Genomic DNA, 15,622 nt, shown 5'->3' with positions numbered 1-15,622 from the left:
AATTAGGTCCATCTTCAAGTCCACACTCGTTGATCTTGTGATCCTTGATTTTCTTCATGTGTTTTGCCACAAACTGTCAGTACTCGCCGTTACCCTGAATGCAATGGAGCTGTCAAGCCAGCAATGGACTGTTATCTATTGAGTAAGCTGTCATGTTTTCTACAACCAACTTGAGGCTTGGATTGGTCAATCGCTGTTAAGCCAGCCGTGCTTTTGCAGCCACCAGCCACAGGCCTCCTTATTGATGAACTTTCCGTGTAGCGTTGTGGAAGAAACTAGACCAAGGGGATCATAACTTCAAGCTAACTTCCCCAGAATTTCTCTCTTGGTCGGCTCTGCTCTCTCTTGAGGAAAAGTAATAGCCAGGGTGTTAACGACCTTATCCTATTTGAGGCCAAGGAGTATACTTCCTTCTCCAGAAACATTGGCACTTGATATGTAATGCAATACACAACAATAGCTCTACAAGTCCTTAGGGGTCGCTCCACTGTTCACATACTGCAGAACGGGAAGACAGCTGGATGCATTGGCTTGAGTTAAACTTTGCCGTAATGATGTTGAGCCACACTAAAATGATAAAAACAAAAAAATTAAGATACAAAAGTCAAGAAATATACATACACAATAAAAGATTTATTACTTAATTATTAAAAATTACTAACTAAAAAATGAAACGCCTTGATAATTTAGATTTTAAAATACCATTAGAGTATGTTTACTGAACCAACTATTAACTGTTTACTGAATCCACTACATACCGGTAGGTTGGAAAGAAATTCCATTGCCCAAATGGTCTGTACATAATGGCGAACAAGGGGTGGGATGAGGTTCAGTGCAGTCATCAAGGACGTTATTAAGGTGGCTCGATAGTTTGGAAATGGTCATTTTTCTGGTAAGCAAGGCCGATTTTACTCCTTTACTCCTTTGCTTCATCTGACAGTCAATTCCTGTTACATACTTATCTCTTTCTTTCCTTACAAATTACATGAAATGGAACAAACCATCTTTGTTTTGCTGTTGTTTGACAACTTCCAGCTCTGCAATAACATAAATAGATGAAATAACATCAGAATCTTTCACACACTTTCCAACTCCCTAACACACCCTCAAATCAGTTATTGTAATCATTATCTCTAAAACCAACTATCAATAATTTTACAATCGTCAAAGATTTAAGATAAGCTGCAAATAATACAACAGTTGTATATTGTATTCAAATTTAAAAATTTCAATGAGACTTACTCGTAAGGTGAGGTTTAATTGGAATTCTGAGTCATTTGTCAGGAGCTAGTCCCGTAAGATGGAGCACAGGAACCTGAGTGTTTAGTCTATAAATCCTGTAAGTGGACACATTCGCACTAATTTAGGGAGGGCTGATGATATAATTATGCCCAATATTGAGTATTTTTAGGGTGTGAAAGCTGGAGGAAAGCTAGAGGTCATAAGCCCTAGTACCTGGGCCTCATCCCTAATTCTTGGGGAGGCAGAAGGTAGCAAATTCTCACAGGCTCTTTTCAATTTAAGAGCCCTTTATGGAGTCAGTGACACCTGCATCAAGATAAAATTAAAAAGAGGGATGAAAGAGTGAAATTAGACTGCATACCAATAAAGTGGAGCCTAAAATGACAATGTGTCAACACTTTTGTCACTTATTATAGATTGGTTCATATTCGCTTACCTGAGTGGTGCTAAGTTGCATAGTAATGTCACTGGCCATTTCCGGTCTGCTGTTTGGCCAGTTGGTTTCTTTCAGTGAGGTTGAAATGGAGCTGACATCTTAAACGTTTGGTTGCCCGAGGGCATTTTGCCTAAGAAGGCTTCCAGTGTTCATCACTAGTCGCAGTATGGGATTTAATGTAGGGTCGCTTATGTGGGAAGTTGGACAGGCTTGCTGTGCTGCATATCTTGTTAGAGGGGTAAATGTGATTGTTGTAAACGGATAAATTATCGAGAACAGAAGTAAACACTGAGTAAACGCAACTCAATTCTCTTTAATCTGAACATCCGAATCACACGTGTAACTGCACATGCGCAGTCCTAACAATCTGAACAATACCTATTATATAACATCTCCCCCTTTAAATGAAACAGTTTCTTTTCTATAACATAACAGTTAACCAATGTCAGCACTTTACAGTACCGCCTGGAATCATATGCACATTGGCACGCGTGAAGCTCGAGGACAGAACGCGTGTATTGCACGCGGGAGGAACGAGACGAAACCGCGCGGTTCACGAACGAAACCCGCGCGGTTCACGAATGAAAACCGAGGTCAGAAATTCATTTCGGTCAAATGGACGAAACGCCGACACAAAAGGATCTGTCGGCTATTGTTGTTTTATTGTTTTCGTTTCAATGGATTTTTTCTCACATTTACAACTTGCTTACACCGTATTCAGCAACGAAATGCAAATTTCTTTCAAACAGTTTTTATGGGATTACCGGTAAATTTTGTTGAACTTCAAGATCTTCACGGGTTCGTATTGAATGTTCCGTGCGTGCTAGCATGAGAAGCTTTTGAGTCGAAACTTGTCGCTTCACGAAAGAATTAATTTTATCAAAAATGCAAAACGTGAATGAAAAAATCGCAATTAATGAGGCCTGTAAAAGCACTTCTCTCGATTTATTCATCCGAAAATGAAGGAAGCGAAAATCTTTTTGCAGCCGCGCCAAGGATTTCTTATCTTCAAATGATCTGACAGATCGACGCCCGTGTGTAAATAGAGGTCGCAATGTCTAGTTATGAAAACGAACGTATTTGAAGTCTGTTACTTAACAAGGCGAGCGTTTATTAAGATCGAATAAAAGTTTCACAGAAGATTAAGAAATCAATGACATTTATTTGCGGGGAATGTGTTCTCTTTCGAGCGACAAATGCCAACAATTGTCGGCTTCCCCACCAAAAGTTCATTTGCCGTTCAACTAGATTTTTGCCAATAAGAATTAATTCACGCCGATCAGAATAGCTATTTTCGGTCAGTTCTAAATTTGACGTTGGGTTCGTAATTTTCGGCTCGATGGTAGTCAGAAACAACTACAAAGAACATGAATCCTGTCTTGCCTTTCCAGACATTCGGTATGCTGGTAAACAACTCGATGAATAAACTTGTCATTTCGCAGCTCTTCGGCAATTGACAAATTGTGTTTTCTGCAACAACTTCCCGATAGTTCTTCCTTCGATCTCTAACCCATCTACATCTTGTAATTACCTGACCGTTTCAGAAATTTTCCTTCCCTTCTTTAACAAAATTTTTCGCGCGCGACCAAGCTGAGCAAAGTTGATCGATTTCTGAGAAGTGTCAAGCAACGCCACGTGAATGAACGAGCGCTTGCGTTGCACGTTTAGATTTTGTATTTTTTAAAATCTCATATCTTGTGCCGATAATTTTCCTTCTTAGGGTTTGATCTTTTTTTATTTTTGATTGTAAAACGGGCAAACCGCGTGCACTACCCGCGCGTCCACCTCGGGAAACCCGCGGCTGATGTGCATATGATTCCAGGCGGTACTGTAACTCATAGTCTCTCAAGTGACTTGGCAGTCCACGATTTACTCTAACAGGGTAACGTCTTTCTAAACAAGGGGGAGTAGCAACCTTATCTGAGTAACTTGGTTTCTCTAACATAGAACTTGTATCAGGAATTCCTGACAGCAAAATAGGAGGAACTACAGTAACATTGTCATTGTCTGTAACAGAACAGGAAGCTCCAGGTAAAGGACTTTCACAACGTTCGCTAGTACTGGTCAACTGTGACTCATCCGCTGTGGCTGTATGAGAGCCTGAGGGAAGCGGGACAACTTCATCAGAAACATCCACTGGGGAAGCCAATTGAAGTGGCATAGAGTAGTCATCAATTGATGAGGGGCTGTTTGAGTGGTCATCACTAACAGCTCGGCTCAGAAGTTGGTCCACATGTCGTTTCCACAATTTGCCTGACACTTCAACCATATAGTGTCGAGAACCTAGTACCTCAGTGATGACCCCAGGCATCCACTTTTCTCCCTTCCCATAGTTTCTGGCCAATACTGGATCACCTGCATGAAACTGGCGTAGACCTCTGTGTGCGGTGGGACTAACCATCGTACTGTACTGTCGAGCTTCAACATGCTTTTCAACTGAAGGAATCAGTAAATCGAGGCGAGTACGCAATCTCCTGCCCATAAGCATTAAAGAGGGAGGTTCGCCTGTAGTGGAATGGGGTGTGTTTCGATAAACAAGTAAGTACTTAGCAATTTGAGCAGACACATCAGTGTGAGTAAGCTGGGCTTGTTTGATTGCTGATTTCAAAATCTGGACAACACATTCAGCCTGACCATTGGTGGATGGTTTGTACGCTGCTGAAGTACGATGTACAATTCCATTGTTGACACAAAACTTTTCAAATTCTCTCGAAGTGAACTGGGAACCATTGTCAGAAACAAGAATTTCGGGCAATCCGTGCCTGCTGAATATGTCACGCAATGCAGTGATAGTTGTTCCAGCAGTAATATTTGTCATTTTGACCACCTCTGGGAATTTGCTGTATGCATCAACAACAACCATATACATATGTCCAGAGATCGGTCCTGCAAAGTCCACATGAATGCGAGACCAAGCCCGTGTTGGAAAAATCCATGGATGAATTTGAGCAGTAGGAGGTGCAGATCTCATTGTTTGACAAGTACTGCATGAAGAAACAGTTCTTTCAATGTGGGCATCAATATTGGGCCACCATACATATGACCTTGATAGTGCTTTCATTCTGGAAATTCCTGGATGTGTTTCATGAAGTTCATGCAATACTTTCTCTTGAAGGGAAGGTGGTACAACAACCCGAGTACCCCACAACACACAGCCTTGTTGGGTTGTCAGTTCATCTCGTTTATTCTTGAACGGTACTAATGTCGGATCTACTACACTTGGCCATCCACTGATGACATAACTGTACACTTTGGATAAGACGGGGTCAACCTGGGTTTCTCTTTTGATCATCTGACTGGTCACATTGGTTACAACTTCAGGTTCTAAGAAGAAGCACTCGACATTTTCACATTTGGGTGACCATGTTTGTGGCAAAGGAAGACGTGACATGCTGTCTGCATCAGCATGCGCTGTAGTGCTGCGGTACTCAATTTTGTAATTGTACGATGCCAGGATGAGGGCCCATCTTTGAAGTCGAGCTGCAGCATGAGCAGGAACTGGCTGCTGTGGTCCAAAGAGGGTGAGCAGAGGGCGATGATCTGTTAAAATTGTGAAGGAGCGACCATACAAGTACTGACGAAATCGCTTTTATTAATCCAAAAATGATGCTGAATGCCTCCTTTTCTAACTGGGAGTAGTTTTGTTGGGCTTGTGTCAGGGTACAAGAGGCGAAGGCAACAGGCCGAAATTGTCCATCTATCTGATGAGACAGAACTGCTCCAGCACCATACGATGAAGCATCACATGACAGAAAAAGGGGAAGTGTTTCATCATAATGTACCAACGTTTTTGAGCTAAGAATCAGCTGCTTAGCGGCAACAAATGCATCTTCTTCAACTTTAGACCATTTCCAGGGTGTATTCTTCTTTAATAGGCTGTGTAAGGGTGCCAGGACTGTGGAGTGATGTGGCATGAATCGTGAATAGAACATTATAAGTCCCAGAAAGGACTTAAGGCAGCAACATCTTTAGGTCTTGGGGCGTCACGAATGGCTGTAAGTTTGTCTTCAGTGGGATGTAAGCCCTCACCATCTATCTTGTGACCAAGATAAACCACTGACGCCTGGAGGAATTTGCACTTTGCCTTGTTCAGTCGGAAGCCAGCCTTAAGAAGTCGATCCAAAACCAAAGAAAGAGTGTGGAGATGGTCTTCTTGATCTGTTCCTGCCACCAGAATGTCATCAAGTCGACTCACTGCCTTCGGAATGTCAGACAGTAAGTTGTCCATAATTCTCTGAAAAATGGCTGGACCTGAATGTATACCATTTGGCAACCTCTTAAATGCAAATAGTCCAATGTGAGTATTGACAGTGAGATAAGGCTGTGATTCCTTTGCAATGGGTATCTGGTGGTAAGCTTGTTTCATATCCAAGACACTAAACACGGTGCATCCCCTCAAGGCTGAATGCATGTCCTCAATCTGAGGCATAGGATAAGTTTCTACATTAGCACATGTATTGTATGTTACACTAAAATCTCCGCATACACGCACTTCGTCACTCTCTTTCTTTCCAACCACCACGATAAGGGCTGCACTGGCAGCAGAAGTAACTCTTTCAATAACTCCATCCTTTTCCATTTTAAGCAATGTGCTCTCCACTTTTGACTGCAGGGCGTAAGGAACTGGTCTAGCTTTGTGGAATTTAGCCTCTTTACTTTCATTTAATACAACAGGCGTGCCCGTGTAGCATCCAAGTTGGGTCTGAAATAATTCACTGTATTGTTCAAGGACAGAGTCCAAAGTCTGGTTACCTGTCGAACCTGGCACTGATGAAGTGGGTGAGGGTAAGGGGCCAATGTGATTCAACCCTGGCAGGTTTTTCCAATCTAAATTGACATCCATGAGCCAATTCCGACCAAACAAAGCACATGATCCTTCTCGTACAATAAGCAAGGGCAATGAGTACTGTGATCCCGAATACTCAACATTCACAGATGCTTCCCCTAAGGGATGCACAGTTTCACCTGTGTAGGTTGACAAAACCACATTGGTTGGTTTCAGAGTAACATCAGGACAAACTTCTTTTATGAAACTAAGTGGTGCAAGAGACAAAGCACACCCAGTGTCTAACTGCATTAAACAATCATTGTTCTCAATCTTCAATGGCACAGAAATTTCAGACTTGGACATAGCATTAACATCATACACAACATACAACTCTTCTTCTTCAGGGACCTGTTCTTCGGGAAACTCTTCTTCGACACACATGGCATTCACTCCACTTTTCTGACAAACGCGAGCAATATGTCCAGTTCCATTGCAGTTGTGACACACAGCATTTCTGAATCTGCATTTAGACCTTGTATGGTCAGAATTACCACATGAGAAACAAGTGTAGGAGGTAGACCGTCGAGGCGATTTAGGAAATGACCCTTGACGACCAGCTGGTGGTAAGACTGGAGGTGTACTTGAACTTCGGCGCGAAGGAAGGGCAGGTGGGTCCTTGGTGACTGCATGTACTGGTTGAGACAATTGCTGCTGCACTTGCATGGATTCTTTAGCTGCTATCTCATCAGCAATTGCCACTTGCATCGCTTGTTGGAAGGTGCGATCTTCACTTAAAAGCTTTTTACGAGTGGCCGGATTGCGAATCCCACAAACAAACTGGTCGCGAAGCGAACGATTTAAGAACGCACCAAAATTACAACTGGAAGCAAGATGTCGTAAACGAGCACTGTACACGGAAACAGTTTCATTCTCTTCTTGAAAACAACGGTGAAATTGGTACGATTCTGCAACTTCTAATCGTTTAGGTTTGAAATGTCGCTTAAGTAATTCACATAACTGCTCGAATGTCTTGTCCTTTGGATTTGCTGGACTGCATAAATCTCGAAGTGTCCCGTATGTCTTCTTGCCGATAACTGAAATCATCACTGCAACCTTCTTCTTGTTCGCGGCTGCTTTATCAGCTGTGGAGGCATCGGGAGGGTAATGGCCAATACTATTCGCAACGAAATACTGATCAAGTCTTTCCTGATAAGCCGTAAAAGTCTCCGTAGAAGTATCGAACTCCCCAATGGAACCAACTAGCGGGGAAGCCATAATGGCGGCCGAACAAAAAGCAAGAAGGCAAGCAACCACGTGCACGGACAACAGAAACGCACAGAAGAACTTTGTAATTTTCAAAATCGCCATGAAGACAGCAACACATCACTGGAGGATCCCATCCTCGTCGCCAGATGTTGTAAACGGATAAATTATCGAGAACAGAAGTAAACACTGAGTAGACGCAACTCAATTCTCTTTAATCTGAACATCCGAATCACACGTGTAACTGCACATGCGCAGTCCTAACAATCTGAACAATACCTATTATATAACAGTGATAAAGCTGAACTTGCAGTTCACCAAACAACAGGGTGATTTTGGGCACATGTGAAGCACACAACATGGCATAATCTTTGTGCAGATTAGCTCAAATAACATTATGTCTACGTTGTGATAATTCAAAGCTTATGTGCCCAAGAAGTGTAAATGTGTCAGAATTCATTTTTATCATAGTTTGGAGATCTCGGCATGAGCCTCTAATTATGCGGGAATATTACCAACTTTGATAAGTGTGGCTTGCAAGCTTGGTTACCTAAGTTCCTTTCCCTGGAAAAGGAAAATATTCAGTGAGCCATTACCACCCATTAAAGCTGAGGATTTATGTGGATGCCCTTCTGTACTTTGAGAATATGATGTGGACGTCTTAGGCCTCCCAGTGTGCCACAAGTGGATGCAAGTCAATAGGTGACACCTCTTGGACTGATTATCCTGCTGTCCACGTGTGAAACATTGTTAAGAAAATAAGTAGGACGTTTGGTTCAAAGCAGAGAAAACAAAACCAAACACACTTAAGGGTCTCTCCTTCCCAGGTGGGAAAGTTCTTAATCTTGTTTATCCCCCTCTCCACAAGAATCTTTAAACCAGCAAATTGTTGCATGCATATCACATATTCTGCAGACATTTGCAGTTTTTGCAAAGGAGAGGTAGAATGTTCAGTTTTACATCAGGTTGCAAAATGTTGTGTATTTGGAACCCTTATACACCATAACACTGTCTCCATTCTTCAAATTTTGTGATAAAAACCCACATCCACATCTAGTACAATTTCCCAATCTGAAATGCCATCAGTGTAAAGCTGACTAATTAGTTAGTTAATTACACCATTTGGGGCAATACCCACCGGTCCTTTCAGCGTTAATGATTCTTATAGGAACTGAATGATTCTGAGTTAAGCAGCAAACTGCTGGGAATTTCATTGCCAGTATATGGTAACCTTTGAAGTCAGAATTGTTTTTTTAAAAAATAGCAGCCAGGCATAGTTGCCATGACAACTGCCATTGATGGCTAAATGCTAATCTAGTCAAATTGCAAATTCTTGTGATTAATCCATGGCATAAAACTCCACAATAGACTACACCACGCCATAGATGTATTGTAAGTCTTGTCCGCTTTGCTACCGTTTTTTTTTAAGTTTACTGTTTTTTTTGTTTTATTCTCTCTGAATTGTAATTTGTGTAAATGAAGTGTCACGTAACCTTTGTGTGAGCAATTAAAAAAAATGTTGGCTAAATATTTTTACAATACAATACAATGTTTAATTTTGTCATTACACTTAGCTTAGTTTCAATGCGTCCCACAAATGACTAGCAAAATCTGCAGGAATGCACCAGTTAGTTTACAGGTAAGCCACAATGAAAATAACATAAAATAAACAAGTAAATAAATAAAATTCTTCAAGCTTAAAATATATGCAACGAATAAATGAAAAAACCTAGTAAGTATATAAATTACAAGTAAATAAATAAAATGAGCGGAAAGGTTTACAAATGTTAAGATTTCTTGATTAAAATTTGTTTAAAAAAGTAAGCTAAATGTTATAAAATATATACAATTATTTACAAATGACTACTAATATTTACAACATACAGTGCCTTTCTAAAGGTTTTATAGCAAAGAGAAGATCTGAGGGAGTCTGAAAGGTTGTTCCATAAATTTAAGGGGAAGTATCGCCAAGATTTGAGCCCATGCTTGGTAGTATCCTCTAAAGGATACTAACCACTTGAGAGAATGCTACTGACCCTCCTTGAAATGCCTTCAACAGATGGGACAGGACTGGCAGGACATCTTTCAAAATAAAAAGCACTCCAAGGAACTTCCCCTCCTTTAGCTTGTTAAACAGGCCATGAGCTGTAGCACAGCCATCCTCATCCAAAGCTTTAAGTGTATGAAGGACAGCCTCATATTCTTGATACAGGACAGCTACAGACTTGTCAAAACTCAACCACCTTGTGGAACAAGCCTTCTTCATCCGTTTTACCAGTAGCTGTTTACTCTTCTTCTGTTGCTTCAGTCTTGTCATCTCTTCATGCCTTAAGCTATTGCACAGTTTGGAAGTAATAGCTGTGTACTACTTTGTTTGTACCAAAGAACTGACCTATTAGGTCTTCGCATTCTTTAGCACTCAAAAGAAATTTAAATGAATGAGAGGGTTGTGAGGTCATTGATGTAGCTTGAGTGGATGAGCTTGCTGTGGAACTACAGGGCATCTGATAAGGGGTGGAAACTGGTACATCATCAGCCACACCTGTTTGGCTTTCTTCCAACTGGGTGGTAGAAGAATCTGCAGTCGTCTGCAATTGTTTTTCATTACCTAAGACCAGATTATGTACATTTTCATTTAATTTTGGGTGTAATGGAGTCTTTGGTGTTTGGCAAAGGTGAAATTAGGCTCGGTGAAGCAGTTTGCCCCTGCTTTGACCTCATGCTTTAGGGTTACACCATACAACCTATTTTGTCATGAAAGACAGTTTTTCATAAACAGATCCCAGTCTGACTTCGGTTCCATGTTCTGGCATCCTTTAATTTATCAATAAAGTACTTGATTCTCGTCTGGCATTTTTCTTTTGTCTCCTTTGTTCTGAAATTCATCTCCATCTCTACAACAAATATCTCTTGCCAGACCTTCCTTGAATTTCGTTATCACAAACTGCAATGACTTCTTTACCAGGTTGTTTCTCCTGCTCACTCTACAGTAAATAAGTGTACAGATTGTTGTAAGATAATTGTTTAGATTACAAACTGTTTTAAGTAATGCACATTTAAATTAAGCAAGTACACAACTCGATAGTCACTCAATGAAGCTCAACTGGAATTCTAAAAGGGAAGGGGATCAAATGAAAAACCCTTCACCATGCAATGCAACATGGATATTTTCTGGAGCAAAACAATAAACAAAATAAGTTTTGAAAGACCAACTTAAATTTAAGGTTCATTCAAAAACAGATCACGATCCATTTCTAACTTGTGTTATTTCTCCTGTGTCATACGCTTCAATCTTAATCTCATTCCCCCACCCTACAAAGGGAAAACATTAAATTCGTACACGACCCTCATCCCACTATCTCTTGCTCGCTGTCCAAAAGTACTTATTTCTATCCACTCCTTTCTTCCCTCTCACAGTCCCGTTAACTGGGCAGCTCTTATGGTAATAAAGGATTTATGACTTCCCACATCAAATAAGACCCATACCCAGGAACTCTTATTTCCAGAAATAATTGCCTGGGCTGATTGCAATGTAACCCACATGAAGGGCGGGACTGGTGTGGCTGGCTTGATTGACGTTTTGTGAGACATCACTATCACCATTGTGGGTGCCTGGTACGAAGTGTGACCCTAATAACAAATGGAAATGTGATGACCTGGTTTCTTACAATTGTTACATAAACTTCAGACGTACAATAACGGAATAATGCCCCTTACTAACACAAATAAAGCATCTACCGTACTTATGTAACAAATCCATTCATCCCTCTACAGATTTAACATTCTCACAATTCTCATGGGCATGTTTGCCCTTACAATAAGCACTAAAATTGTTCGTTTTGGCTAACAGGGCGCTGACTGATGAGGGTCTGCCCCTAAATCTTCCTTGATCTCCGTTGCGATTGTTACTCCTTTTAGTCTTCTCGTTTCTGAAACTGTTCTTCTCTCAGTTCAAGTTCACATAACAATTCCAGAGCATGCCATTCCCTGACAATTTGATACCTCAATTAGTTCTTGTTTGTTGAATAAAATTTACGTTGTGAATGAGCCAAAATCTTTGTTGAACAGTTCAGACAGGAAACAAATACTGCAGGTGTACTGCGCTTTAAAGAACTTTCCCGAAGAGAGTGGTTTTTGATTTGATTCGTTTATTACTTTTTGTTCAAAGTGACTATCAAGCGTGTTAAATGCAGACATGACTTTTTTGAGAAAAACGAAAGTATCATGTTACGTTCGTTTTCAAAAAAAAACAAAGGAATCATGTTACAAAAGTGAAAAAACAACAGTATCATATTACAGTGTTTGGCAAAAAGCCAAAAGCATACTGTAACAAACAAAAGTATCAGGTTACGGTTGCTTAAAAGCTAGCAACAAAAAAACCGCTTTAAACAGAATAAGATCGTGCCGTTTTGTGACATTTTGATAATTAAATTAATTCTAACTTGCTTTTAAATTAAATGATGAAAATTTACGTATTGAATAAAACAGTTCTGATGTATCAAAGTGCATGTAAAAAATATTTTGTTTGCAAGCAAATTTTGTGCAAAAAAGTGACCCCGTGGGCCGCCATACACAAATAGCTCAAGCCATGACAAACCATCCCAACAGGACAATCACCCAGTCTCACCCCAAGCCACCCCATAAATTGAAAAAATAACTCTTGCACGCTTAGCGTACCTATGTTTTAAGCAGGTTTTAGAACCGACATAAGCATACAAACATAAGCACATAAGATCAAAACATCATTGTGTTCTAAGTCAGCAGACGTATAAAGTCACAATCCTTTGAGATTCATAATCCTTTGAGAGTCATAATCTTTTGAAAGACAATCCATGGAAAGTAACAGTCCTTTAAAAGTGAACACAGTTTTATACAAAGTCCGGGTTTCTAGGTAGCTTGATTCAATGTCCAGAACGTGTTCTTGTCAGTGGTGGTGTTGAAACAGCTGGTTTGCCTCCGATGATTTCCTCTTTGGCCTTCTTTGGTGTCTCTTTTTCACTACCAATGACAGGTGGTAATTTTCCTAAAGTACATGGAGTGTCTGCCAGAGGTTTCTCTGAAGGTGTTGGCAGAACAAGCGGTGTTTAATTCTCGTCTGACCAGTTTACTGTACACGTTATAGGGATCTGTGCAACGGTAGCATAACACGGCTTGATGTCATGCTTATTTTGTCTGATCATTCTTTTGGTCTTGTCATTGATGATCCAGTATGAATCTGGCGAGGTATCTTTTGACTCAATATACCCAGGTTTCCATTCATCAGAATCATCATCAGTGAGCCAGATGGGTTGATTCAGCAGGTAGATGTAATTGTCCTGCTTTATAGGCTTCAGTTTATTCAGATGTGCTGAGCGCTTTTTACTAAGTTGAGACTTTTGCTGATCACTCAGCAGAGCTGGAGTCATAGCCATGCTGAGACGGGTGTTGAATCGCTTACTGTAGAATAGCTCGGCAGGTGATGGCAAAGTGTCACTCACTGAAGTATCAAGTTATGTTGTCAGGGCTTTCGTGATATCAATGTCGCTTGTACTCTTCTTCAGAATCTGTTTGACAGTAGCGATTGCTTGTTCTGCGCGACCATTACTTTGATGATGGTATGGGCTGGATGTTACATGCCCAATGTTGAGCTGATCTCAAAAACCTGGAAAGTCGTCAGATTTAAAGCATGGCCCATTGTCGGAAATAATTTTCTCCGCCAGGCCAAACTTCCTGAAGACATTGTTCAGCACTGCAGTGGCAGCTTTAGATGTCTCATCCACTCGTATGTCATAGGTGAGAAAACCAGAGTAGTAATCAACTATGACCAGTGCATGCTGGCCTTGGAAATGCACCAAATCCATTCCAACGATTTCCATTTGGACGAGTGGCTGAGAGCTGCCATTCTGGAGGTCTGGGCTTCTGGTCTCAGAACTTGACATAGCACGTGAAGCATATGCGACTGGTTGGTTCTGTTGCAACAAACAAGCTCCTAAGCCACTTTTACTGGCATCAACTTGTGTCATAGAATCTTAGAACCGGAGCACTACTCAATGCCAGTAAAGGATAAACTCTGCGTTCACTCGAAGGTTTATTCAAAACATACAGCCAGCTCAGGCGAGCACATGGAACAGACAAAGCTTAGGCGCATGCGCGCCAACAGAAACCGCTGTGTATAATAAATGACATAGTGGCGTGGTTGCCTCTTGACTGTCTTTCTGTGGCCTATTGGCCAAGCACAGAAGTAAACTGAAAAAAACTAACACATGCACAACGGGTGCAGTCTCTTGTCCCTAAGACTTGTCCTTCTAAATAAAACAAACATAACGCACAATGGGTGCAGTCTCTTATCCCTTATACTTGTCCTTCTAAATAAAATGAGCATAACTAACATAACGCACAATGGGTGCAGTCTCTTGTCCCTAAGACTTGTCCTTCTAAATAAAACAAGCATAACTAACATAACGCACAACGGGTGCAGTCTCTTATCCCTTAGACTTGTCCTTCTAAATAAAACGAGTAGAATAACTGTACGGTAAAGGGACACAGTCAGTGTTACTCTAATACCCAGTCAGGGTTGTGCCAAAATGGCGCACGGCGTGGCGGCTATACCTTCTCGGGGAAGTGACAACAGCAGGTTCAGGTGGCTGTGGAAGTGCAGCAGAAGGAACTGGAGACGAGTCTGGAATGCAGGGTGCGGGGACAATGGCTGTAGGAACTGGAGGAAGTTCCTGGACAGGTATAACATCATGCACAGGTTCTGGAATCGTGGGTTTGTCGTAGGCTGGAGGCGCAGTAACCACTTGAGAAGGTGTGGGAACAGTGGAGTGTGTTGTTGGTGGCAAGACAGGGACATTGTCCTCATCAGAGTCTGAGGGAGAGGGCTTGTCAAGGCCACGGATGGGACCCGGTGGTGCCTGAGCGAAAACTGTGGGTGCCACAGGATAACATTCGGACACAGGCACAGTGTATACTTTGCTGCGAAACTGGGAGGTGGTGAACCTCCGGAGCTCACATGAAAGGTCTCGACTGACGCTGACCATGAGGTATTTCTCACGAGCTTTTAGTTTGTCTTTGTCACCCTTCAAGAAGACAACACTTCTTTACTGGTCAGACTTCCAGAACTCAAAGAACCCGGCCTGACCAATCGATGAAACCGATAATCGATGCCAATTAATCGATTGATATTGGAAATCAATGACCAATCGATGACGGAAAATTTTGTGACTTTTAATTTCATCGACTGTCATTGATTTTCATCGATTGTCATCGACTTTCATCAATCGTTTTTTATTTGGTTTGATTCAATGTGGGTGTTATTACATCAACTCAGTGCTTTTAAAACAATCAATACCTCATTTTTTCATTTTCAGGATATACTGTTATGTCTGTTATGCATCAAAAACAACGTTATTAAGAAATGGGGCAAGGTTTACACTAGCTTATAGATTACTTGAGAAATACAACAGCAAAAGTTCTGTTATGTGCAGGTACAATATGACGTGAGCTAAACAAGCCAAAAGAAAGGAAAGCCTAAAAGGAAAACCAAGTGAAGGAGCAAATACCACAGTATTATCTCTAAAAAGACCACAGTCTATCTCTCTTCGCATCTGTAGTATGTTCATTGCCTGGTCTATTTGTCGAGTACTACGGCTTCGGTGGCTCTGTTGTTGTTGCTGTTGATGTTAGCTTCACAATAGTCACAAATGGAATCCATGTCAGCTGATGATTAGTTGTTTTAGGATTGCGAAAATCTATTTCCGGATATCCTGGAGTTGATCTGGGGATGCCCAAGGACGCCGCAAGAACATGGTTGGTTGTTGTAACAAAGGTGAAGGTGTAACCACTTTTGTAGGGTTGTCAGGTGGCAATGCACTTCCATGATTTGCTCCAGTCCCTTGCAACATAACAGTACCAGGGAGTGGTGGAGGCATTAT

The 15,622-nt window shown here is 41.2% G+C and overlaps 1 protein-coding gene across 1 annotated transcript; it reads right to left on the bottom strand.

The window, feature by feature from the left end:
* Positions 1-13,724: 13,724 nt before the first annotated feature.
* Positions 13,725-15,622, bottom strand: LOC144655167 (uncharacterized). Its single transcript, XM_078515375.1, has 2 exons — positions 14,074-15,622; positions 13,725-13,944 (listed from the first exon to the last, which is right to left on the bottom strand). The coding sequence occupies exon 1, from the start codon at positions 14,726-14,728 to the stop codon at positions 14,246-14,248; it is 483 nt and encodes a 160-aa protein (XP_078371501.1). The 5' UTR covers positions 14,729-15,622; the 3' UTR covers positions 13,725-13,944; positions 14,074-14,245.

The sequence above is a fragment of the Oculina patagonica genome, chromosome 5 (assembly GCF_052425735.1).
Source record: "Oculina patagonica isolate OP01 chromosome 5, crgOcupat, whole genome shotgun sequence".
In the NCBI taxonomy this organism is placed as follows: domain Eukaryota; kingdom Metazoa; phylum Cnidaria; class Anthozoa; order Scleractinia; family Oculinidae; genus Oculina; species Oculina patagonica.
The sequence above is the reverse complement of the archived record's forward strand: the minus strand, read 5'-3'. Positions and strand labels throughout refer to the sequence as shown.

Coding starts and splice junctions, on each gene's coding strand:
- LOC144655167 (XM_078515375.1), bottom strand. CDS start 14,728: ATGGTCAGCGTCAGTCGAGACCTTTCATGTGAGCTCCGGAGGTTCACC.